Below are 25,631 nucleotides of genomic sequence, written 5' to 3'. Positions count from 1 at the left end.
ATGTAAATTCACTTCAACAATATTTCCTTTTAAAAAATACATATTTTCCTTTAAAAATAACTTAAAAGATTTAATCTTTTATATATCGACAGTAAAAGGATTAAAAATGCATAAATATGTAAAGTATATCTGAAAGTTATGTACAAGCGAATAAGAATTAATTCTTCAAACTATGACACGAGTGGATAATCATTGAAAATATAAAATAAAATTTTAATATCTAAGGTTTCGTTTCTAAAAAAGTAGAGTTTTGAATAAGATATTCAATTAAGACCAGATCTTGCATATGCTAACAAATATTTAAATTTAATTTTCTAAAAAAATTGTATTTAACATTTAATTTATTTTTTCACATTAAAATCTCCTGTTTTTCCTTGTTGTTTATAACGATAAATAATACATTTTCAAACTCAATTTTTGCTGAAAATTAAGCTTCGAATAAAAGAACTTCATTCTATACTATTTTCTTACTTTTTTCTGAGAAATCGCTTTATGCTTGCTTGTAATAACTTTCGGTTATTACAACCGAATTGCATCCCGTTAAATATATTAAACTTTAGTTTTATTTCTTTAGTTTATTAATAAACATTTAATTCACGAATTAGTCAAGCTATATGTAACATTTATTAACACTTACATGCGTCACTGTCGGTATATATTACATATTTTTTATATTAATGTTCGGTCAAGTGATTAAGTACATACTTTATACTATGCACAAAATATTTGAAAATAATATTATTTCTCACTTTCCTTGTAGCAGTTTACAAAATACATTGTTCGCATTTTATAAAGTGAAGTATTTATTATGATTCCCAATAATTTCATAAACTTTTGAAAATCATATTGTACAAGACTAAAAAACATATGAAAGCAAACGATACAATTATGTACTTGTAGTTAGAAATAAACTTGTAGTCATATTTAAAAAATTTTTTTTGAAAATAACTTGGTATATCTATGGAAGAAATTCGTGATTATTAAAGATTGGGAATCACTGGCCTACTGAGATCACATTTTCATAGTTCTGAGATCATATTCAGAGACAGTAACAATTAGTTTATACAAAAATATAGGATAACAATAAAATCTGTTTTCAAAGAAATACTGATCCGTATTTTGGAAAAGATGTCAACTTTCCTGAATAGTTTTATTCTTATCTGACCCAAAACAAAATATCATATAATATAAGTAAAATATAAAGATATTAAAAAAGAATTTACAATTAAAGAATTAAGTCTCCTTTAGGAAAAATAATATCTATTAGAAATAGGGAATTTCTTACAAATAGGAAATTATCAATTTTACTTTTACTTATATTATTTCCAGTTTTCAATTAATTTTACTTTTTGTGACATGAATAAAACTTAGGTAGATGATATTAATACATAGAAGTATATGGTAAAATAAAGTTTAGAATAAAAACATTACATCTGAATTGAGAAATTTATCTTTAAAATAAAATGGAATATTTTCTTCTACTATATTATATGTAAAATATAATTTCAATATCATATGTTATTGCATTTCCTTTCTATTATTTTTATAGATAAATTTTTACTTTGCTTAGTTGAAATATAATACATGGTGTAAAACAAATAATTAAATTTTCTTTTCATTTTGGATTAAGTCCCTTATACAACGTTTTATATATATATTTCTGTAAAACAATATGGAAGCATATGAGTTTTTGTTACAAACGGAAAATTATTTTAAAATAAATTAAAAGACTTAAAAAAAGAGGTAGTTATAGAGTTTTTAAATTAGCCATTAAGAACACATTCTTAAATGGAAACTTTAACATCCGAGCATATGCAAATTGTTGAACATTTAATAAATATTAACAGTCTTTGCTAGAACTTCATCAATTGGAAAATACTTTGGCATTCTCCAAAAGATTGTAATGTGCAAATATAAATAATAATTTTAGTAGTTACTTCACTTTTGTTTCGATAACATAAGCAACAAAACTTTTATTTTTTTTTATATCAATCTAGATTTGTCAAATGTACTACAGTTAATTCCAATGTACAATGAATTTAAATTTACATTTACTAAACAAGAAATAAGTCTGTAATGACCTATTCAGATTTGCTATTTAAAAAATAAACATATATACATATGTACGTAGGAATCAAGAAAAATGGAGGAGGATCTCCTTCAATGACTATTTTGCGCGATTCTACGCATTTTCTGAAGGCACCTCCTTAATATGCATATATGTACATACATATTCTTATAAATTACTAATATAGGTGTACGAGCATGAAAATATTTTTGTTACACAAAATTAATACTGGTAATTTGCTATACTTTCATAGTAAGTTATATTTTATATAAACTAACCAAGAGGAGACCATATTTTTGCAGCAGACCTTTATAAGAAAAAATCATAATTAGTAACAATAGAAAAAATAATAAAAGAAAGTGATACATTATATCTAATAATTCCTAGGTAAGTAATTTATATTTTTCAGCATATTTCAATTCTGATATAGTACATACCTTAAACACGAATATGGCATTGTATCTACTTGATACCACAACACGATTGCTAAAAAAATACTCCAAGTGCGTAAAGGACACAATATGGTTGCCAATGTTCCATATGCTAGCCAGAAGAAATAAGCCATACATGTTTGCATCATGATTAATAATATTATTGGTAAATATTGTAAGACAAAACAAATCTTAGACAATGGTTTGCTACTTGGTTTAGTATTTTGCAATCTGTAAAATTATAAAAATTAATTTTTTATTCATTACATTTGTAGGATTATTTGTTTAATGATAAGTATAAGTATAAAATGCAATCTACACAAAATCGACAAAACGTCATACATTTTTTTATCTTACCGTTTATCCACTCTATTAGCTAAAATTAGCATCAGTGGCAGATGAAAGGAAAATAATTGGAAAAATCCGTAAGCATAAGTAAAAGCACCAGGTAAAAAAGATTTCCCAACAAATGTTCCCCAAGCAAAAATGACACCTGTTTGATTTTCTATGACTTCACCAATAGCCCATGGACCTTAAAAATAAACATTTTTTTAAAAATAAATATGACAAATCAATAAGATTAAAATTATTAAGCGCTTACCAATTGTTAAATATAATGCATAAAATACTAAAGGAAAAAACAGACGATCAACAGTAGATAATATCCATAATTTTCTAATCCAAGAATGAAAAAATTTTATTCTGAATCTTGGTCGGTTCATTTGTTTCCCTAATTAAAACGTTCCAATGTCAATGTTCCATTTAACATTAAGAACTTTTTAATAATACTTAAAAGAAGTTTACTCACTCTCGCACAATATATGAAGGAAACGAAGTATACACAATGGAATTACTAATAAAACCAGCACCGTTCCAAACAGGAATTGGAACTAGATAAAAAAAAAAATTATATCAGTACTCGGATTTATCTAAACATAAAATTGTTCCAAAATACATATAACACCTTTGTAAAAAAAAGTGAATCAAAAACCATGATTATTACTTTGAATTGCGTTGTTTCTTTAAAATAATATTTAATTCTGCCTGAAACTATTTTCTTGTTTTTTTTAAAAAATAGATTTTTCCGAGTTGTGTCACTTTCTTTGCAAAGTTGCAACAGACATTAAGTTACTTACGATATTACTGACGTTAGACATAAGTATAATTCTAGGTAAAATACGAAATGATAAACGTGATCTGTCAAGTGCAAATGGTTGAACTACTGTTGTTTCTCTTCCATCAATATCTATAACCTTTACCTGTAATTATTTTTTTTATTACTTTTTGTACATAAACTATTATACAATATTATCAAATATTGACCAAAATAAACCAAAAGGTAATAAAAAATAAATAATAAAAGTAATAAAAAATAATATAATATAAAAGTAATAAAATATGTTTAAAAAAACATATTTTACTAAACTCGAATAGTATGAACTCCCTCTTTGTAGTTTGTTGTGTTCCATCTTAAAACATATAGTGGTCCTTTAATATGTTCACACTCAGACCAAGGTTCAGCATCTAACTGAATCTCGACAGATTTTATCAATGCTATCGAAAATGCCAAAATTCTACAAGAACAGAAGACATGTTATGTGGTAATGATAAAAATACATCTCATTATACAAAAATGCTTACCTAATATGTGTAGATTTAATAATAGACATTATATTCTCTTTCTTGGGCATTGTGTACAAAACATGTTTAGGATTAGTTATTAGTACTATAGGCCATTCTTTATGTTTTACATCAATGAACGAAAATTGACCATGGTCTATTGCCCCTAAACGATACCTGAGAATAAGCATAAATAAATATTATTCATAACATCTAAAACTGAATGATCTTTCTATTGTAATGAATGAAGTATTAATACTGTACATTCTGTTATCTTTCCAATCTGCTAATTCTAGTTCAAGAAATCCTGCTTGCTGTAAAGTATACATATTAGGCACTGCTCCTCCAAGTGTATGATAATGTCCACAAAGATATACCATACTTTCTTTATATCGGCCTGAAAATATATTAGATTCTCTTTAAAAGTTATAAAAGAAGTAATCTAAAGTTATAAAAAAAATCTATTTTAAAAGTTATAAAAGTTTTAAAATAATATGTATTATCACTGAAAATTTTGGGATCATACATTATTTTGCACAAATAAAGCAAAGTAAAAATGATTGTAAAGGATAATCAAAGTTAATGATTCCACACATTTATGTGTGTACACAATGTATTTTATTAATTATTACCTATGATATTTCTAATACTAGTATTAGTTTGTGACAGAATGCAAGATGTGGGATAATGGCCAAACCATATTATAAAATCTGCATTATTATCCTTGGATTTATTTATTAAATTGTATATACTTTTAATTTCATGCTCATCTAATATGCCAACAAAATTGAATGGTCTTCTTGGACCAGGTTTTAAGCAAGCATCTATTGCAATAAATGTATATAATTCAGACCCAGCATTTATAGTGTACATATAAGATCTTGGGTGCTTTTGTCCTTGAATAGAGTAGTTTGAATAATAATTGTTCTTTGATTCAAGACTTAGTACATTGAAATTATCTAAAACAAATTTAAATAACATATACATAAGTTTTATACTTATAAATAATACCATTACATATTTTGGTTAACATTGGTATTATTTTTAAATGAAAACTGGTTATTAAATATTATTGTTCCTACCATGATTGCCTCTCACATCTAACCATAGAGTTTTCTTGGTAACTTCAGTCTCATCCAAAACACGTTTATAATATTGCCATTCTTCCAATATTTGTTTTGATCCCATTTTATCTTTGGCTTTGGCATCTGTGAGATCACCTGTTGAGTTACTGTACTTGTTATTACTAATGTAAAATATAGTACAAAAGAATATCATTATTAAATGAAAGTTACCTGAAGCAAGCACAACAGAAGGTTTAATGCTGTTTATTGTAATGTTACAAAATTCCTTTAATTCTGTTATCCTAAATGAATCTTGAAATATGCTTATATGTATATCTGATATCTGAAGAGAACATGATTTATATAATTTCTATAAATAAATAAATGTATATTTCTATGGAAAATACGAACTTGTAAAAACCACATTAAGTGGTCAAATGATTCTCCAATGTCATAAAATTTTGGCTCTGACCATTCTTTTTTTGTATCCTTGTTATGCAAGGTATCATCTAATACATGATTATCAACATTGATCAGATCTGCGACATTCGCTACAAATATCGATAACATCAATACAAAAACTAGAAGGATTACAGTGGATTTCGTTATTTTCATTTCTAGAGAAACTTCCTAAATGCTTTATACGGCAATTTTACTATCAGAGTGTCGAGATCACGTTCTGTATACTCTCAATGTTTACAAATTTTATATATTAGGTTATATTTCGCAACGAATATGACATCTGGAATGACACGGTTTATCGAGACCGGAAAGCAATTTGAAATTTGGATTTTTCATAATTTTATAATTTGCTGTGATCGATCGACAGTTATACGTCAGAATGCAATCACGATTCAATGCCTGATCATGATAGTGTAGAATACCAGAGAAGAATTGACTTGTTCTGCGCATGACACGCTGTAACAATGGTGCTCATTCAATATTTATCCAGACCAATTGCTGTTGCTGAGTATTTACGTACTTTGTACGTCATAAATATGGTTGTGAATCTATCTTAATGCTTTTGGCGCGAATTTCAAATCTTATAATGTGTGATTCTAATACAACATATTTATTTATATTATAAGAATATAATAATATTATAATGTAAAAAAATGTGAAAAATGTAATATTATTCAGATTATTCTACTGTAAGATTTAAAATTCCAAAATATAATCAATACATATGTATACATGTGCACATAATTAATATCAGTATTAATTGAAAAAAAATAGATGAACAACAGGACAATTCTAAAATATAATATGTTATCAATAAACTGCGAATTTATGTTTTTGAGAATATAATCAAGAAAGTTCAATGTCGGTAGAAAACATATTTTACATAGCAAATATCACAAGAAGTACTTTAAAAGTATTTTAGATATTTTACATATTTTTCTATTTTTACCGATTATTAAGTAATATTTATCAAACAGTAACAAAACTTTCATCAATTTGCTAGAATGAAGTGATAAATTCTACTCTGAATTATTTAAGGTTCAAGAATTGAATAATATATAAATAAATGAAATGATCTCCATTTCGTATTGTACATTTTCTGTTAGAATTATTATAAAATTATTCAAATACCTATTTAATTATTTACTAAAAAGTTGCTTGTTTAATGATTAATTAACAGGCATATAACTTTGTTGTTTTTTAGAGATTTAATATATTCACGAGGCATTTCATAAAAAATGAAGGTAGCGATGAAAACCACTGCAACCGTAGCCACTAATAATTTTATTATGCGAGTTAGTGGATATCCGTGAGTGTTGCGCGGTATCAATGTATTTCCCGTGCGAAAAATAAGGGTAGTGCTCAACACTCAACAGTGACATATGTGGCTGATTTTTAATTGAAACAACGTAATACTTTTCTTCGTGATGTTCTAATTTTTGTTCTCCCGATACTGATTGCAGCTACTTGCAACCGTACGTCCTATTTTCGTTCTTTTAAGCATATATTGTTATTACGCTGTTATATATTGAGCTCGTTTTAGTTTTGCATATCAGAGAGATAGCGATTGTTCATTCGTATAACCTATATTTTTGTGTAAATTACAGCTTTATTAATATGCCGACCTTACGGAGAAATCTCGGTCTCGTAGATCTCTTTAATTTGTATAAGTCAATGAGGATAACATTTAAATGTTCTTATATATGATAGATTCACTTTTAAAAAAGTCGAAAGAATATCTTAATGGAGAAGATTTTAAATCGATTTTAAACTTTAAGCATCGAAGTTAGAAGTTTTTGTTCTATACGATAAATTGTAGCTATTAATTAATGTATGATTAATCTTTTTTTTTTTTTTTTGATGATAAAGTTTGCATTTTTTTATAAATTGATTTTACATGTTTACGGAGCGGAAAAGTGTGGTAAATGTAAAATACAAATCTTATGATAAATTGTGTTTGATCGATCGTGATATTTATTCGGTGAAGAAGAAATTTAAAAGCGAAATTTCTTTTGAAGTAGAGCAACGAAACGTGACACGAGTATCAATTGTAATATTTAAAATGCTCAACTTATTACAGTTGATTTGTGTAATTTTTATTTTGTACAAACTTATGATAATCAATTCTATGTAAATTTATATAAATATATACAAATTAATTTTAATTGAAAATATTAAAGAATGCTATTTTCATTTGGAGAAAAGAGACAGTGAGAAATGGTATAGATATTTGGAATTTGGAATTTGGAATTTACAGATGTAGATAATTCTATCAGTTGTGAAATGAGATTAACGAATGAAAAATTTTTAAATATTGAGATTTTTCTTTAAACAACATTTTAGATGGCATCTAGTGCACTTGAAGAAAAGATCAATAAAATTCGGCAACAAAATGAAGAGATTAGAAGACGATATGAGGTACATATATTATTGTATGATAACTTTATTTATATATACTTGTACGCTTTACGAATCATTCTTATTCTGTTAGGAAGTTGAAGAAGATAAAAAAAATGCAGCAAAATTAAATGCTTTGGTACAAATGGTACCATCAACAGATTGGCCAGAGAGAAAAGAACCACCAGAGTTTTCGAATCCCCCTAAAACCAAATCGAAACCAACCAAAGAAAAACATGAATATACATTGCAATCTCATGTCGGGGAAGGGAAGAAAATTCATTCTTTTGCTCAAGTATGTAATAGAATTTATTTTCAGTTAAGTGCAATACGTGTGTATGCGCGTATTTGTTTATAAATTATAAGAATGAAATATTATTTAGGGAGAAGGACCACCACCAGATCCTAAATATAACTTTCTGGCAGATTCTGAAAGAGAAGAACCTAATGCAGATTATATAAGAGAGAATAATGGGAATAGATCTCATAAAGCGACAAGAGGTAGTTTCAGAAAAAAAGTTGGTGGTAAAGAGAGTAACCACAAGGTATGTAATAATGTTATATTTGTAACTTTAATTAATTATATCAAATATAAAATTCTTTATTTTTACATATAGGATAATAAACCAAACAAAGGAAATTATAGAGATGAATCTCAACCAGGATATGATGCTTGGAGAGCAGAAAGAAATCGCATTGATGAGGATCGTATTAGCAGACAAAGAACTGCAGAAGGGAATTGGCGTCGAGAATGGGATAATGATAAAGTAATAAATACTTTTTTTAGCTTGATAATATATACTTTAAAGATAGAAATGTATCAGATTGATAAGGCGTTATTAATAAAAAATTATAGGTCCATATCATAGATGATATAGTAAAGAAATCATCGAGGCCTACATTGGGAGAGTTTACGAAAAAGGATCATAAAGATTCCGATCGGAAATATCATGTTAATAGTACGTTTTATCTGTTATTGCCAGCGTTTCATATTGAACAAAGATATCGATAGAACTTATTATTTCTAGATAATGAATATGTCAATTACACTCGCGCTGGAAGTCATCGTCCTCATCGTGGTTCTACAAAAAATTTTTATAGCAACTACGAAAATCGATCACATAATACCTATGATCAACACAGAAATAATACAGCAGTATCAGTGAAAACTCCTGTTTCTCCAACTTCTGAAGAAAGAACTGTTATTGCAACTGATAAGAGTATCAAAGTTACAGTTAATCAAAACAATGTGACAAAAGGACCAGTGATGAGTGTTAAAGGTACATATGTAAATTTGATTTTTGTACGATAAATGTAAATTTAATATGAAATAACAATCTAAACTTAAATATAAATATAATTTTAGTGAATTCACCAAGCATAGCTGGAACTGGAAGAGTCGGACCACGACAAAGAACTCGTGTAACATACAGTCATTCAGATATTGACGCTCCTTTGTCCGAAAGTGAATCTTTCTTCCGGCAAAAGTCGTTTGAGGATAAGTCAAAGGGAACTTATTTTAATAATCAAAAATTTTCTAATTTGAAGAGATCTCATTCACAAAAGAAGAAGGAAAACGAGACAAAATATCATTACCACCAGAAAAAAGATGTAAAAAAGGAAGATTGCGATGGAAATTCATATAAACATTATGATAATGAATTTAAATCTTACACGCAAAAGGATCAACAAAAATCTTATATTAAATCATCAAAATCTTCAAGAGGAAATATGAAAATAACAAAACCTGATTCTTCAAGTATGAATGTTTCACAGAAACGTGAGCATTCTGATGAAATAAAACTTGAACAAAATAGTGAACCGAATATTGAACATAATACAAAACAAAATTTAGAACAAAATATTGAACATGATGTAGCAGAGAATAGTAATACACTACAGGAAATTACATCTGAAGCGAATGAAACATCTAATATGGAAAATGTGCAATCAAATGTTGAGAATGAGATTACAAGCGAAGTATTGTTAACGAAAGAAGCAGAAATTGAAGAAATTTCCTTGACTTCAGTATCAAGTACAGATAATTCTGACTATATCGCAAAACGTGATTTGAATAAAAATAGTATGGAGAATAAGAACGAGTGTTCAGATTCTTTTGTGAATAATATAACAGAAGATTTGCAAGAAAATAGTAACATGTCTTCCGAGGTATCAGTTCCAAATAATATTCGGTCTAATGAGGAACTTACGCCAAATGAAAGTAACGAAGTATTAAATAATGTTGTTGAGGAAAATACAATCCTTTTGCATAAAGATGATCAACAATCATCGAAACAAATTACAGAACAGTTTATAAATGACGACTGTGATAATATCGAAGGTGAAATTACGGTACAACGAAGTATAGAGGAAGTAAATAATTCTGTTTCTTTGTTGGAAGATAAAACACATTCTGTGATAGAAACTAATAATCAATTGGTACAAGAGGAATTAGTACAGGAGGAAGAATTAGTACAGAAAGAAACGTTAAATTTAGAAAAAGAAACAGATCTTGTTCTAGAAACTCAGAGTGAATCATCTGATAAAAATTCTGAGAATATTATGAATTCTTGCGAGATAAAATCTGAGAATATTATAAATTCTTGCGAGATAAAATCTGAGAATATTCTTAATTCAGTAAACGTGGATGAAAATTCAGTAGGAGAAACTATGGAGAAAATTGAGAAAACGGATGAAAAAGAAATGACTGAGGAGAATAAAACATTGCAATAAATACAGTACCAATTCTTCATAACACATGTAACGGTAGTTATACCGGTACATTTTGATATTAGAAACATTTTTAATGCTCATTACGACTAAAAATATTGTGTTAACGTATAATTAGGAACAAATTTTATGAAAATGCTAACTATTGCAAGGGTTTTCTTTTATTTGTTAGAAATTAGACTATTAATTTTCAGTTTATGATTTTAAAATGTTTCATGATAAAAGTAAGTTATTTAACTGATTTGTTTGTACACGTTAGAAAGCGTTAATGTTTTGAAGTTTGTAAATCTTTCTGATAAAATGTCTGAAAGACATTTTTTGAAGTAACGTATTTTCGAATCATTATTATAATTAAATGATACTATTTGCGCACAACTGATAATGTTATTTAAATCAATCCTTTGCGGCTTTACATTTGTTTACTTTTTGCGTTAATGTTAGATTATTAAGAGAAGAGAGTTTCAAATATTTTGTGGATAATATATTAACTTTTAGTAAGATTTGTTAGATATTCATTTGTTGTTCTATTTGTTGTTCTATTATCTGGACAAAAAATATATTCTTTTCTTCTTAATTTATATCTTTCCTTTTTTTTTTTACTTCTTAATTATCATAATATCACAAATAAGATCAAAATTATTTTAGTTAACTGTCCAATTTTTATTTTCATTTTATTAAAATAAAAATAATGGAAGATCGCAAAGGATTAGTGCACTAAAAGTTCACACAGTGCTTTTATAATACATAGAAATTAACAAGCCCATAATTCGTATTTCTTAATATTTCATATCAAATTCTACGACAATAGAATACTGATATCTGTTCAGATGTTGCGCTCGAATAATATTTTTATAATTGGCTATAGCAATTAGTTGTATATTGGAGATTGATATATATGTACACAGAGAGAAAAAAAAGTCATATACTTCAATATTTCGGGAGCTTGATTTAGAAAGAACAGAAAAAGAAAAAAAGAAAACAATCGTTTATAATATTCTAAATATTATAATATTAAAAGATAGGCTATGTATATTTATTTCTCATTAGTCAAGCAATGTTATGTTACTTTATAGTTTATATAATTTATTTGCATATTTTTACTAAAAAATTATTTATTGCACGTTTCTTTTTTTTATTATTATATAATTTTGTTACATGCTTGCTTTATGTTTTATTTTTCATTTATGACATGAATTGGCTGAATAATTTGAGATTTAAATATTAAATAGAATGAAAGAAAAACAATAGAATTAAATGTTTAATAACTCAAAGAGGGAAATGACTTATGAGATATGTGAATTTGTTTGTTTATTATATTGTTAATCAGGTAGGAAATATAGATATATGTTTATTTATAATTAACAAGTTTCAAATAAATTAAAATATTGAATATTTCAATTGATAAAAGATTAATGAAATTCAAATTTTTTAAATTGTAACGATCAAAGTTGTATTTAAAATATTTTTAGTATGTTACTTTTTGTCAATTGTATTCGTTTCTTTAATTATATTATTTTCATTGTTTAAAAATAAGTGCCATTATAATTCCTTCTTCAACGAGTTCTTGCATTTTTTTTTATTTCGTTTAGGTGCCATTAGTTTTCAAATTGTTCCTCAGAACCCTCTGCGCTACAATCCTCGACAAGATTGTCGGTTTATGTTAAATTTGGTGGTGCGTAATCCAAAGCCTTCATCAGGTTCGTTATTCTCAACCACAGTTTTCTATCTTTAAGATTATTCTGATATTTAAAAAAAAAAAATAAAATAAAATAAAAATTGTTAGTAAAATATTGGTGTCTTCTTTCCCTCAGTCATGTGTATAAAGAATTACTTACTAATTAACAAATTTGTCAAAATGAAAATGTGTTTATAGTTTGAATTTGAATTATAATGAAATTCCTTAAAAAAATAGTTGCAAATATTAGTAAGAATCAATTTAGTTTTTAGTGTCTCTACTTATTTGAATTTTTTAAAATATTGAATGGTCAAAATTTTTGAAAATCAGGATGCTAAGTTTTGAGAGATGTTCTTAATTGTTCATTCATTTATGTAGGGGATTCTTATATAGTGTTTATTACGAAAGATATAGGGAGCATCGAAATATAATTTTTCCTATGGCGCTAAAAGATTCAATATTGGCTGTGTATTTTGGAAGTTCCATGGAATTATCATTATAAATATTTATAAATAGTTAAGAATTTTATACCATATACAGGACGAGACCTACCTTGCTAAATTAAAAAAAAAATTTATATTAAAACACAAAATGCAAATTCACTTTGAGCATTTCCGCATAACACTGCGCAAACTCATCATATCTTCCAAGCGTCATATTTAAAAGGCACAGATAGCCCCATACATCCGAATTGTGATTGTTAATTCTATTTGCTTCGGATAAAGATATTTCTGCCTCGTGAAACTGGTTTGTCTGGAACGATTGAACAAAAAAATAAATTAAAATAAGCAAAACAGTTGAATGTAAAATTATTAAGGTATATCAACATTATTCATAAGTGAAGTAATTCCAGGCAATTATATTGTCTCCTATAATATCAAAGCAGTTGCTTTTTACCTCGTAACAACTGATACCAACTCCTAGCCAGGTCAAGCAAGTTGGTGAAGATTTACATGCGCTCAGAAAAATCCTTCTCGCGCGATCGTAATTACCAATATCGTAATAATGATATCCCAATCTGGTAATATTTGAAAAAGATAATATGTGTTACTTAAAACGTATTACATTAAAAATATTTAATTTTTATTGTAAAATAAAAATATTCAATATGTATTACTTAAAACATATTACATTACCTAATTTCCACTAAATGCAGATTATCAGGTCTGTCAAAAAGCATACGTGCAAATTCGTAGCATTCTACTGCTTTTTCGGTTTCTTTTATTTTGAAGTAACAATGGCCCATTAGACTACTGACCGAATAATTCTAAGTAGATAGATTGAGATGTATTAACAAATCTGCTATAAATTTGTTATTATTAGAGTTTTACTTCGCTTGTAAACTCATATCATTGTAATTTGACTTTTTTATTTGATAATTTAAAGGTGTTAACCATTCCATAATCGCATCGAATTTCTTCTAGGTGAGATAACGCATTCTCATATCTGCCAGACAGATAATGTTCCACTGCCATATAATACAGAACGTGGATTGACCGATTGGAATTTGACATCTCCTCTGCTAACGCGAGCCCTGCAAACTGAAACCATTTAATATATATAGTATGAAAATTATTACTTTTTATTTACTTAATTTCATTATGTTTCATTATAATAACAAGATCATGATTTTTACATTACAAAACTGTTTACCTCACAAAAGTGCAATTTTAATAGAAATGTTGCAACCATTATGTGCACATTATTTTGAGGACAGTGACACATGGTCCAAGAAAGCGGTTCTTGATCTAATGTTATTATACGAGATTTATCTTGTATGCATTTCTTTGCTATACGAAGCGCAAGATCTACCCCTAAACAATATTACATACACTTTTAGTTATTTATATATTTTTGATTTTCGTTACTTCAATTTTGTTAATAAGAAAAATAAAGCCTTTTCGTCACCTGGATAGTATTCTATTCGTATGAAAAACAGATGTAAAATAGCCCAGGCCTCGAAGAATCGTGGCTGTAAATAAGTAACGGCTCTCAGAAAGATCTCGGCTTCTTTGTATTCTTTGTTCTCGAAAAGGATCATCCCGTACACTAACAATCTGAAATCGTTATAATTAAGTAAAATTTGTAATTATTAAAGGAAACTCGTAATTTTAAAACGATCATATAAAATTAAATATTAAGTTTGCTTAATATTACTCCGATTAACGATCCTTAAAAATTTTGCATTTCAATTTTTCAGCAAACAAAAAGAATTTATAATGTTTTAAGAAGATTTAACCGAATAATCACACTAACGTTTTCATAATACGAACGTTTCCATAATATTTTGTTTAAATTCGATTTTTTTAATTTCAGGGAAATACGCATAAGCGAGTCGTAAATCGAAAGAACGTAGCAAACGCAGGTTTAAGCAAACTGAAACCCATATGCGATCAAATTATGTTCGTATCAATATGAATGAATTGTAATGGATAATGGAGTTTTACATACGCAATTGCATATTGATGTTTTAAACTGATCGCTTCTAAACAACATTCTTTTGCACGTTCGATATCACCTATTTTCTTTAGAAATATTGCATACCGCGTCCAAGGATGCGGATCAGTTTTATTCGATGCTATTGCCTGAGAACACGATAATTACCATTTTAGATATTAAAAACATTTGGGCAGATTTGTTCGTTTTATTGAAATTGTATAGCTTCTTATATTACAAGTAAGAAATGCAGCCTACTTTTGTGTAATATTCCCTAGCTGTTTCCATATCTTCAAGCTCGTATGCTTCTTCAGCATAGAAGTATATTAATGTTAGGTCCAGATTTTTTTCTGTATCTTGCGTAAATCGACATTCGACCATTTGGTTTATGGCAAGATGCATTTGTTCCACTAAATACGTATATATGGAGGCAATGAAATTCTGTGGAATTTTCAGTTAATGCGATTATTTAAAAAAACTTCAGTTATAATTTTTTTTATAGTCAGAGAAAAATATGAAAGTTACTAAAATAAAATTTAATATAACGTTAATATCTTTTTCTAAAAGAAAAATATTTTCAGAGAAAAATATTAAAAAATGTACGTACGTGAGAGTTTCTTGAATCGACAAAATTTTTAGGCATTTTGAATTTTTGATCTAAGAGGAGGGGAATTTTCATTCTTAACGTATTACGTACAATTAAGTATACTCCAGTTTTATAAAGATATTGTGTGAAGCACGTTAATTCGCCCTAAATACAATAACGTCTTATTTAATATCAAATTATTATTTTCAAAATATTTTCACAATTACCGATTCTGGACCAAAGCAATATTTTTCTCGCGGCTTTCCTTCCTTGGTATCTGTTCTTTTAGTTTCTTCACAAAAATCCTAGCTTAAAAGAACATAAAAAATTCAATAATTATATATATTAGAGTGTATGTATTAAAAATTCATAAATTACAGAATATATATTCTATACACCTAGGTTTCGTTTTATAGATACGTTCCACGTAAAACAAAACCGCGTAGAAAAAATTCATGTCGTTGAAAATGAAAAAGATAATAATTAAATAATTATAGATAATATTAAAAAGATAACATTAAATAATTAAAACAATTATATATAGAATACATATCTGTATTTTAATATATAAAATTCGTAAATATATTAATTATTTTCATACTCGATAACTTTCCGTGAGGATTTCGGCTAATTTTTGAATACAATGCATGTACTGTGTTTCTGCTACATCACCAGAATATACATAAGAATGTTTACTTTTTACTTTGGGTATCATTTCATTTATTCTAAAACAATTAAGAATAACATGTTAATCTTTCTTTGTGAAACGAAGAAACTTCTGATAGAATAAAAAAAATCGAAGATTGGTCAAATTTGAAGACTTACAAGTTTGTGAAATCCGTTTCGATTCTGCAAGCGATCAAAGGTTTATAAAGTTCTATTTCAATTACTACGATTGTTGGTTCTCCATTTTCTGTAGTAATTGGTTCACTTATTTGTTGTGTTGTTTCAGCTTCCGATCGAATCGACTGCGTTTTCTAAAATCAAGATGTACCAAATTAATTCAGAAAAAAAGAAAACGAAATAAAAAGTTGATATTATGCAAGAATATTTAACAGAATACTATATTCTTTTCATGCTTCAAATTTTTTAAAGTCTCTTTCTTCGACATTCTCATTATCTTGGTTTACTATTTTATTTTGTAAGAAAATTATACCTACGACTAATTTATCACTCATAAACAATAAATTAATTTATTAAGAAATTAATCTCTAAATAGTCGTAGGATCACAGACGACTATAGTAACTTGTATTATGTCACAAAAATTCTTCGGACAAGGAAGGCTCTGCTGCATTAAAATATTTAAATATTCAAATACTTTACGTTGGATGATTTATTTTTCTTGTCTTTCTCTGTCATTTCTTTGCGTTGTGTTTCTGAGCTGAATATATTTTGCGTTTGAATATTTTCCATTGAATTAAACTTATACAACTGTCCCACGACTCGACAGCTTCTTCCTGCGCAAACATAATCGTTAATATATCAATAATTGTTCAGTAACGTGTTTGTATATTGCAGAATGCAAGAATTTACTTCCTGGGAAAAGAAGTTCGGAAACATCGACATAACATTGATACAATTGTGTTGCAGATGATGAAATGTTTTTCGATTTTGTTGGCGGACTTCCTGTTGTCGTTACTTCAAATTGAAAAGGCCAAAATTTGTGTCTTTAAAGTAAACACGTTCTTGATTAATATTCTTTCAGTGATAATATAACAATACGTCAATATACAGCAATATTTATTACTTTCTAATATAATTCTTCATCGCTTCGATTCCTCTCTCCCATATGATACATCGATTCAAAGAATTCCATTCGATTCGTGGTACATCTTCGCACACTTTTTTCTAAAAAGCGAATAATAACAATAGTTAATATTTTTCAGAAGTGAGTTTTAGTAAATAAACTATGCGAGGATGTAATTCATTTTTTAACTAAATATTTTATAATATATGCATACTCATTGATCATTTACTGTAACATATGCATAAAGTATGTAAGTAGCACATGTGCAACGATTCTTATTATTATTCAAATAATATAAGTAAAGTTATTATAAACAAAAATATAAATATTAGTATAAATAGTGTCACTGCATATGTATACTTATATTAATAAAATTTCATCATAAAGTACATAATTTTATTTTCTGATACCGCTAAATCAAACTGCTTGCTAAATTCGTTTCTCACTCCCATAAAATCGCAGTCCAATTTGTATTTAGACAACTGTGCTCGATTTTCTATATGGCGTAAACTGTTCCACCGTTTTGTTCTCTCAACGTCGCGATATTTTACCCAAATACCTCGGTCGAAAATTATTTTCTCAGGTTCCTGGAACAAAATATAGAGGTGACTGTACATATATTTATTTATAATTCCTTTTTTAGTAATTTTTTAACAATATACACATCATAATATAATTTTTTAAAATATTTGTAACTTTTAATGCTTATAATTTTTTGCCAATTGAAATAATGACCTCAAATAAGGTTTATATTACAGTTATTATATTCCTAATTAACGTGGTTCTTCGACAAGTTTCAGGAATATTCTTCTTTTTTTATTTTACATCGACTTCTGACCAAATATTTACAAGCACGTGTACAAGAATAATCTCCAGAGGCTATAGAGTCACACTATACTGTTAATTCAATTTCGATCAAATGTAATATAGATCTTTATTTGAAATCATCATTTAACTAAGTACTTCGTTTGTAAAATAAACGAATGTAATGTCAATACAATTTCGTCATGTACGTAAATACCTCATTATCAATATACGCTATTGTGCCAGCTTTGTAATAAAAATTCTCCGCGAAAATTTCTGGAATATTGTATATGCTCTCGATGGTAATGTGAAGGAAGTTCATTATCTCATTTGGTTGGAAGATCGATGTCTGATCTTGCATAACTGTTACCGTGAGACGTGGAAGATTCTGCCACGGGATCAACTCACCGTCGAAGGAGAAGATAGGTGTTTCCAAAATCAGCTTCTCGGTGAAAGTACTTTCCCCTAAAAATTTTTCAATTTTCTAGCTTTAATTTAACTTTATTTTTGCAGGGAAAATCATTTTCAACTCGTTGAATCGGACGAAATATTTGGATATTTCAATTTGAAAACGTTGGGGGAAATTTTGACTACCATAGATTTTGAGATTATACGTTACTCACCTAATATAACTGGTATTAAATCGAGATTACATATCCCTAACAACTTCGATGTGGGAAGCACTGCAGATTTTGTACTAAATATCGATTTTTTCTTAGCTTCATCCGATAGAGTCTGTCCTTCCTGTTCGTTTTCTATGATTTGGAAAGCTTTTACTATGTAAATACATAATTATTATTAGTGTTTATTATGCAATAAATAATGAAATGAGCGATATAAATTAATTTTTTACTCACTTAATACAGGCACTGATACGACTGAATTAAGTATCTGTTTATCTTTTACATTAATTGGCAAATTAACAGTAATATCGATAACATGAACTATGTCTTCTTCATAATTTGCTTTGATTAATATTGAATCACTGTCTCCCAAAACAACACCATTATGTTCTGCCGTGATCGACATGTATATGTCGTCCTTTCTCACCTGAATTTCCAAATATTAAATTATTTATAACAGATTGTTAATATTTATAAATTTTTAATAAAATATTTAATTGATTAATAACAGAGATTTTTGGTTATTTAAAAATAATTTGTTTCTTCTGCCATGAAACTCACGATATTTTCGATGGAATGTACAATTATTTTGATATTTTTCACTGAATTTTGCCACTCCATCCAGTCTTCCATTCTAGTAAAAAATATTTTTATAAGTTTTGAATATCAAGTGAAATTATCAAGTGAAAATATTACTTTCATTCAATGCTTCAGTTGTTTCGCAAAAAAAAAGAAAAAAAACAAAGAAAGAAGATATATACATAAAAGATTATAAATTAAAAAGAATTGTAGTGTTAACATTTTCAAAACGAGTAGTATAAATTTTTATTGATATTTCAAAATGATATTTTATTATAATCTTTAATGTAATATAATATCTTATATTGTAATGTAAATTAATATATTCCAATTATTTGATATAAATAATATTTGGTCTTTTTGAAATGGAATCATTGCCATCAACAATGTATTCCTTTCTTCAGTGAATGTAGTCATAATTTTCTTCCTCCAACTTCTTGTAGAAGAGTTGGTGAAGTAAAGAAACTGCTAACCTTCTATAAATTATTACCTTTTCCATCTATTAATTTTGTCATTTATAACTTATTGTTAGTGTTTCGTAAAACTTAATGTACGATGTTACTTCACGCATATCACATTTTATTTTATTAACGATTAAATATAAAGACAAAGTCGAATAAAGAACCATGTGTGAATATTTGAATATTTCAAATAAATTCTTTCTTCCATTTTGTATAATTCATCTAATTAGTTTCATATTATTAAAATTTATAATAGTCATTATAATAATTAGAAATTTTAATCTTTGAAACTTTCGATAAATACTTTTACAATAATGATTATTATAAATTATAATTTGTATATAATTAAATAGATTGAGCGTTACGATTTTAGTAAATCATTATTATATTACATTAATTTGAGTCTAAATTTCATTAACATAACTTTGTATAAATCTTCTGCAGTTATAACAAAAGATTTTAGTTTCTTAAGGCACAACGTTTCAAGTACAAGGGTTTTAAGTACAAGAAAATAATCCTCAGCTGATTAGAACAAATTACTGATTACAAAGAGAAATATCACTTGATAAATAATATATTATGTAACGTTAAATTTCTTCATTGTTTACGTTAAAAAGTAAAAATTATTTTACACATCCTAAAGTTAGTATGACCCCTTTCTTTTCGGAATAATATTTTATAATTGAGCATAGATTATTTACATAATGTGAATCTTACATATTTGAAATTTATCCAGTTGACGATTCACTTAACAGTTCTTCCGATACAATAAAATATTTTGTTAAAAACCGAAGTCTTGGAGATTCTTCTAAATTTCATAAAAAAAAGATCATACACGATAGGATAAAATGACAACGATTCAGAAAAATAAAACCCTAAAAATCCACATTATGCAAATAAGTTTCTCTCTCTGGTTTCTAAATACGTTGCTTATACAATGGTATAAAAAAGAAATGTATGGACGTACATCGTTAGAGTATCAAAATGTTTTGAAACGTTGAAATCAGTCGACTAGAGCAATCATGCTTCCACTTCTCTTTCATAGCTGAACTCGTGCGATTAAATGTCAGGGAAGAAAATACGCGTTCGTGCATGGAGGAAAATATATATCAGCATAGCGAAATCGTTTCTCTCACAATCTACGTGAGATCCTATAATTTTTCCCCCGTGCACAAAGTTCGTATTGAATACACCACTGAAACTCTTATTAGCTAATAGCTTCAGTTTCTTCACTTTTTGCAAGAAGCAGTTTCGTTGGATGGATTAGATCCAGATGGCGAAGCGACGTGCAAGATCACACGATCAATCGATTAACTAGAGAGTTTTCAAAGTCTTGTCGATGTGTCTTAAGGTTGTTTCAGGCACAGCGTCCGTTAAAGCCTTTCGAAATCCTTCGCAGCGTGCAAGATGTCGGAACATTTTCTTTGCATGGTTTCTGTAAGAGTAATTTGTAAAAACAATGTTATATTACAGATAAATAGCTACGAGAATTATGAGAAATTACCTGGTATCCAGATTTCCATCGATTAATAATCTCGCGCCTGTAGAAAGTAGCTTGTCCTTCACATCTTTTGGTAAAATTAAAGTATGTTGTGGTCCTATTCGATCGACTATAGAAGCCAATAATCTTGCTGTAGCTGCTCTTACTATGGCGTTCTGGTGACTGAATAAACGACGATGATTAAATAAACACCATTATTTATGTACTTATGATAAATACAAGTTGGATAATCGAAGAGTTTGAATGGTAAAGGCTCACTAGTTTTTCCACATTCTATTATTTGTTCGGATAGTAAAAGATAATAGACAGAAGTTAATCAATATAAATTCGTATATCTGAAGTTCCACATAAACGAAGTTCGACTGTATTTAAATTTCCATGTTTTTCATTTTTCTTTATTAATACCTAAAGAGATATCTCTCTTTATTTTGTTTAAAAGAATCTTTTCTTTATTAATATTTATAAAAGTATAAACCTTCACAATCTAACGATCAACGATGTAAATGAAAATAAACTATAAATTGATGAATAATTCACCTCGCACCACGCAGTACGATGACAGTGATCGTTTTATGAGGCGGAAGATGTTCTATCATTTTATCCAAGGCTGCATTACTGTCTGCTCGAAGAAATCGATTAGTATCTGCTGTTCTGTGAAGTAATGATCCGACTATGTCATCGAAATCCTATTAAAAACAAAGATTCTCGTTGGAAAAGTGAAAGTATTGATGAATGTAAAAAAAATTAATATTATCTACAACTAAACTGCAATAACTGATAATATGCATGATGTTATGAAAATTTACCTGATCTATGCCACGAATCTGTGAACTAAAAATATCACCGGCGGTCAAGCATGCCGTTCGTGCCACTTGTGACCGAAGACTTTTTATTTGACGACCTAAAAGCCGGTTTATCGTCGCAGCAGCGCATACATCCAGATACTCCGGTTGTTGCTTTGCGATCTGGGATAACGTTTTTAACCCTTTCATAGTAATTTCCCTGAAAGTAGAATAAAAAGTATTTCTAGCAGTAGATTGTATCTATTTAAATTTTCCTAATCGTTCTATTATAAGATTAAAGACTGAATATTGCAAAGGAATATTAACGATAGTCATTTTTAGACTGCGGATTTTTGTGGATTTATATAAAATTGCACAGAATGCGCATGAATATTTAAGGTATAATATTTTTTATAATATGTAATTGGATATAAAACTATTTTCCATTGAAGTTTTTTTTTTAATTACAATGTCTTTATGCAACATGAATTTGCAATCCATTCATTATCACAATAATAATATCAATTATATCGATAATTTTAAATACTACAAAAAATGATTTAGTTATGTTAATGATACTTACCAATCTTTATTCTCAAGGTGAGCAAAACACTGTTGTACTATTGGTTTTATCTTTTCCGCTTTCTCCGGATTTCCTTTGCTTCGAGCTCTTGTTGCAATACGAGGAACCCTGGAGGTTTTTCGTTTGGTTGTAGCGACTGGCTCCACAGGTTGACTCTGAATACAGACATATTTAGAGAAATGCTTTGTAATAAATATTTCCAGAATTTAAAGAAAGAAGAAAAAAATAAGTAAAAAAATATTTTTAAAATATTCTATCACCTCGATTTTTATAATTGCTGGTTCAGTATTCGTTTCGCTGGAACTATCTTTACTTTGTCCATCTTCAAAATTATTATTCCCGTTGGTCTCGCTAACAAACTGAAAAAAAGTATTTTAGTTAACAATAAAAATGTAGAAAACCTTAAATAAAATATAAGAAATTTTATCTGAATATTTATTTGTACTATAATAGCTTACCCTGAGAATATTATCATTTTCTTCCATTTGAATGGCATTGTCGAGATGATTTTCCACATAATTAGAACTGGATGAATGCGGTCTGGAGGCAATGATGATGGCTGGTGATTCTTCTGATTTCGAGCCTCTGCGTGATTGAGTTGGTTCTCCTGACTGGATAGAGTCACACTGCACTGTGAAGGAATCAGCTTTGTCTTCGCTTGAATCTGCCAAATCTTTGTCTTCCAATTCAAAACTCTGTTACAGAATATAAGGAATATTTTAACTTTTGCACTGAGTACTCTATATATATTTTCGTAATATAATTTATAATTATTATGTAATATAATTATTATGATATATTAATAGTTAATGGTATTAATAGTTATAACATATTACAATATTAACAACCGACATAATATTATTTTGTGTATTTTATATTTAAATTCCCTACAATTGCATAAATATGAGTAATGTATATCCATAGTATGAAATAATCATTTTATATTTATTAACCAACCAATTTATGTGGACTGCCTCGAGAATTATGTCTTGGAGATTTCGATGCCTCAAAATCGACAGAATTTCTACTCGGCGATCGACTAAACATTTTCGGACTCGTGCACATTCTCGGAAGTTCTTCATCTTGATAATCCGTATGTAGAATATCATCGGCTTTTTGCTGCAAGCTTTCGCTCGTCAACGCTCGTTCAGTTGTTAAAATTGATACGATAGATCTTTCCTGCGTGTTTAACATTTCATCCGTCCTTCCATTTTCATCTGAAGTGCTAAATTCGCTCTCGTTTTGATTTTCTTCCAGGTATTCAGCGTGTTCCGAGTTCCTGGATATCGCACGACTTTGATTTCTTAATTTTAATTCTTCTTCGCTGCTCCAGTCCTTGGATCCATCGTCGTCGATCGATGTCATTGTCGCTTCTGTTCCAGTCTCAACTTTTTGGTCCAATGAAATCTGAAATGTTATAGTATATACTACATAACTTCTTTTTCTTGACTTTTTGACTTTTATTTTACTGTTATTGTTCAAGTTTTCTGAAATTATTGAGATAGAAGATATGTATAGATACATATTTCCTCAATGTTAAGAATGATATCAATGAAATTATTAATTATATATAAATTAAATTCAATTATTAATTAAAAATATATAAATTATTTAGTATACAGAGTGAACTACGTAAATATCTCTTTGTTTCTGAAGATAAAAACTATTAAGTCTAGAGAGAGTTATAATATAGTAGTAATAATTTTTTTGTAACTGAAAGAATTTCGAAGATTTTAAGACCCACACTTTCTTAAATAAAATCCTATATTCTTTTATATACCAATCGATACAGACTTTTGTCGTTTATAAAAAAGTATTGACCTATTTATGTCGAAAAATTAATAGTTTAAGATATATTGTTTCACTTAAAAAAGTGGAAGTGATTTTGAAACGATCTTGAACCCCTCAACCTGCAAAAATTATTGTGATATACAGGTCTCTTCTGTAATAAATTATTTTATATTATTTTAAAAACAAAATTTATCTTCAAAAACTATTAGAGATATTAAAATCTACGTGTTTCATCCTAAATTAATATGTACATTACTTAAATTATTATTAATAATAATATATATGTATATAATGTATTAATTAATAAATAAATATTTTTCAACTTCGTAACGTTCAAAAAAGACAACGTTCATTATGAAATATTGCTAGAACGAGTATTTACAATGAAATCGACGGTGTCTCGACCAGGAGAACCTGATTGTCCGGTGATGATATCAAATGCAGTGTCTGCATTTTGTCTATCAGGAGTAGATGATCTGGAATCACTATCATCTTGAGAATCTTGTACGTCCTGTTCGACATCTTGGTGATAGTTATTTTCTAAAGCGTCTGACGATGAAAATTCGTCCACTAAAAAACAGATCAAATTGTTCAATAATCGATAACAATAATATATCTCAAAATACAAATGTTAGCATAATTCAATATTTATATTCGAGCTGACGGATACTATAAATTTATAATATCATAAACAATGAAATAAAATAAAGAAATTTTTAAATATACTTGTATGTAACATAGAATTATACTTGAGAACTAACTCACAAATTCTTAAATCAGGCTCATTTATCAAATCTATTATTAAAATCGATATGACTAATATTTATATCTATACGACGGAAACCATAATATATATATAAATTAAAAGAAAAAAGAAACAATATAAGAAGATTTTGTGCGTCAGAATAGAGCAAAAAAGACTGAAATTTATTAATCATGCGACATTTGCTGGATATTTCCATACACAATGACGATATATTGTAAGTGAATTTCGATTTAAATTACAAATGTTTCGTTCAAACCATTCTGTACACATATTTATATTAATATCTTAAATATAATAAAAAAATATATATATAAAATACAAGAAAGAAAGAAAGAAAGAAAATATTATAAAATAAAATGTTATAAAGTAAAATAAAAGGAAAGGAAATATCATTTCATGATAACGATGTTTCTCAATGGCACTGAAAAGTTTGAAACGATAGACGAGCTTAGTTTTACTCTTCTTCCTTTATATGTTTCTTTCTCTTCAATTTTATGCGAGGGAAACATTGATTTCTCTTTTCG

At 27.8% G+C, this 25,631-nt stretch overlaps 4 protein-coding genes across 14 annotated transcripts in view; 1 reads left to right on the top strand and 3 right to left on the bottom strand.

Annotated features, from left to right (window-relative positions):
• The first annotated feature begins 62 nt into the window (after window positions 1-62).
• On the top strand, window positions 63-12,560 carry LOC122535173 (myb-like protein I). Of its 5 annotated transcripts, none has more exons than XM_043666454.1 (9): window positions 6,901-7,120; window positions 7,989-8,063; window positions 8,137-8,337; window positions 8,426-8,587; window positions 8,660-8,809; window positions 8,899-9,001; window positions 9,071-9,322; window positions 9,409-10,600; window positions 10,637-12,560. In XM_043666454.1, the coding sequence occupies exons 2-9, from the start codon at window positions 7,989-7,991 to the stop codon at window positions 10,773-10,775; spliced, it is 2,274 nt and encodes a 757-aa protein (XP_043522389.1). In that variant the 5' UTR covers window positions 6,901-7,120; the 3' UTR covers window positions 10,776-12,560. The 5 variants fall into 5 exon arrangements, with proteins under 5 accessions (XP_043522387.1, XP_043522389.1, XP_043522390.1 ...); XM_043666455.1 differs by having other exon boundaries at window positions 6,902-7,120; window positions 9,409-10,631; window positions 10,674-12,560; XM_043666452.1 differs by lacking the exon at window positions 6,901-7,120 and adding an exon at window positions 63-146 and having other exon boundaries at window positions 9,409-12,560.
• On the bottom strand, window positions 603-6,112 carry LOC122535174 (transmembrane protein 62-like). Of its 5 annotated transcripts, none has more exons than XM_043666457.1 (14): window positions 5,595-6,112; window positions 5,415-5,526; window positions 5,202-5,339; window positions 4,752-5,078; window positions 4,384-4,516; window positions 4,141-4,296; window positions 3,926-4,073; window positions 3,636-3,758; window positions 3,308-3,389; window positions 3,101-3,127; window positions 2,857-3,031; window positions 2,506-2,730; window positions 2,345-2,375; window positions 603-1,166 (listed from the first exon to the last, which is right to left on the bottom strand). In XM_043666457.1, exons 1-14 carry the CDS (start codon window positions 5,796-5,798, stop codon window positions 1,056-1,058), a joined length of 1,992 nt encoding a protein of 663 aa, XP_043522392.1. In that variant the 5' UTR covers window positions 5,799-6,112; the 3' UTR covers window positions 603-1,055. The 5 variants fall into 5 exon arrangements, with proteins under 5 accessions (XP_043522392.1, XP_043522394.1, XP_043522391.1 ...); XM_043666456.1 differs by having other exon boundaries at window positions 605-1,166; window positions 3,101-3,229; window positions 5,595-6,111; XM_043666459.1 differs by lacking the exon at window positions 3,101-3,127.
• Window positions 12,385-19,295, bottom strand: LOC122535171 (cilia- and flagella-associated protein 70-like). The gene is made up of 21 exons (XM_043666448.1): window positions 19,206-19,295; window positions 18,879-19,071; window positions 18,645-18,797; window positions 18,239-18,486; window positions 17,628-17,804; window positions 17,218-17,318; window positions 17,004-17,137; window positions 16,794-16,927; window positions 16,295-16,446; window positions 16,071-16,194; window positions 15,697-15,774; window positions 15,491-15,634; window positions 15,142-15,324; window positions 14,899-15,032; window positions 14,356-14,504; window positions 14,101-14,261; window positions 13,842-13,988; window positions 13,584-13,714; window positions 13,345-13,465; window positions 13,051-13,200; window positions 12,385-12,517 (listed from the first exon to the last, which is right to left on the bottom strand). Exons 1-21 carry the CDS (start codon window positions 19,275-19,277, stop codon window positions 12,428-12,430), a joined length of 2,976 nt encoding a protein of 991 aa, XP_043522383.1. The 5' UTR covers window positions 19,278-19,295; the 3' UTR covers window positions 12,385-12,427.
• A 718-nt stretch (window positions 19,296-20,013) lies between these two features.
• Window positions 20,014-25,631, bottom strand: part of LOC122535154 — a 35,504-nt gene continuing 29,886 nt past the window's right edge. For all 3 annotated transcript variants that reach the window (XM_043666411.1, XM_043666414.1, XM_043666412.1), the window contains 9 exons: window positions 24,724-24,911; window positions 23,508-23,957; window positions 23,009-23,245; window positions 22,811-22,909; window positions 22,551-22,705; window positions 21,992-22,187; window positions 21,723-21,871; window positions 21,189-21,347; window positions 20,014-21,119 (listed from right to left, as the gene is read on the bottom strand). In XM_043666411.1, coding sequence (XP_043522346.1) covers window positions 20,999-21,119; window positions 21,189-21,347; window positions 21,723-21,871; window positions 21,992-22,187; window positions 22,551-22,705; window positions 22,811-22,909; window positions 23,009-23,245; window positions 23,508-23,957; window positions 24,724-24,911 — 1,754 coding nt within the window. In that variant the 3' untranslated portion in view covers window positions 20,014-20,998. The remainder of the gene's footprint in view (window positions 21,120-21,188; window positions 21,348-21,722; window positions 21,872-21,991; window positions 22,188-22,550; window positions 22,706-22,810; window positions 22,910-23,008; window positions 23,246-23,507; window positions 23,958-24,723; window positions 24,912-25,631) is intronic.

This window comes from Frieseomelitta varia, unplaced genomic scaffold (assembly GCF_011392965.1).
Source record: "Frieseomelitta varia isolate USP_RPSP 00005682 unplaced genomic scaffold, Fvar_1.2 scaffold_68, whole genome shotgun sequence".
Classification (NCBI taxonomy): Eukaryota; Metazoa; Arthropoda; class Insecta; order Hymenoptera; family Apidae; genus Frieseomelitta; species Frieseomelitta varia.
Note: the sequence above shows the minus strand (reverse complement) of the source record. Positions and strands in the feature narration are given on the sequence as shown.

Coding starts and splice junctions, on each gene's coding strand:
- LOC122535171 (XM_043666448.1), bottom strand. CDS start 19,277: ATGGAAGACTGGATGGAGTGGCAAAATTCAGTGAAAAATATCAAAATA. Junction 17,319..17,627: donor GCAAGCAGTTTGATTTAGCG/GTATCAGAAAAT, acceptor TTCGCTTTTTAG/AAAAAAGTGTGCGAAGATGT. Junction 15,033..15,141: donor CTAGGGAATATTACACAAAA/GTAGGCTGCATT, acceptor TCGTGTTCTCAG/GCAATAGCATCGAATAAAAC.
- LOC122535173 (XM_043666452.1), top strand. CDS start 7,989: ATGGCATCTAGTGCACTTGAAGAAAAGATCAATAAAATTCGGCAACAA. Junction 8,810..8,898: donor GAGAATGGGATAATGATAAA/GTAATAAATACT, acceptor AAAAAATTATAG/GTCCATATCATAGATGATAT. Junction 9,323..9,408: donor ACCAGTGATGAGTGTTAAAG/GTACATATGTAA, acceptor ATATAATTTTAG/TGAATTCACCAAGCATAGCT.
- LOC122535174 (XM_043666456.1), bottom strand. CDS start 5,798: ATGAAAATAACGAAATCCACTGTAATCCTTCTAGTTTTTGTATTGATG. Junction 4,297..4,383: donor GATTGGAAAGATAACAGAAT/GTACAGTATTAA, acceptor GCTTATTCTCAG/GTATCGTTTAGGGGCAATAG. Junction 3,390..3,635: donor TGTCTAACGTCAGTAATATC/GTAAGTAACTTA, acceptor TTTTTTATCTAG/TTCCAATTCCTGTTTGGAAC.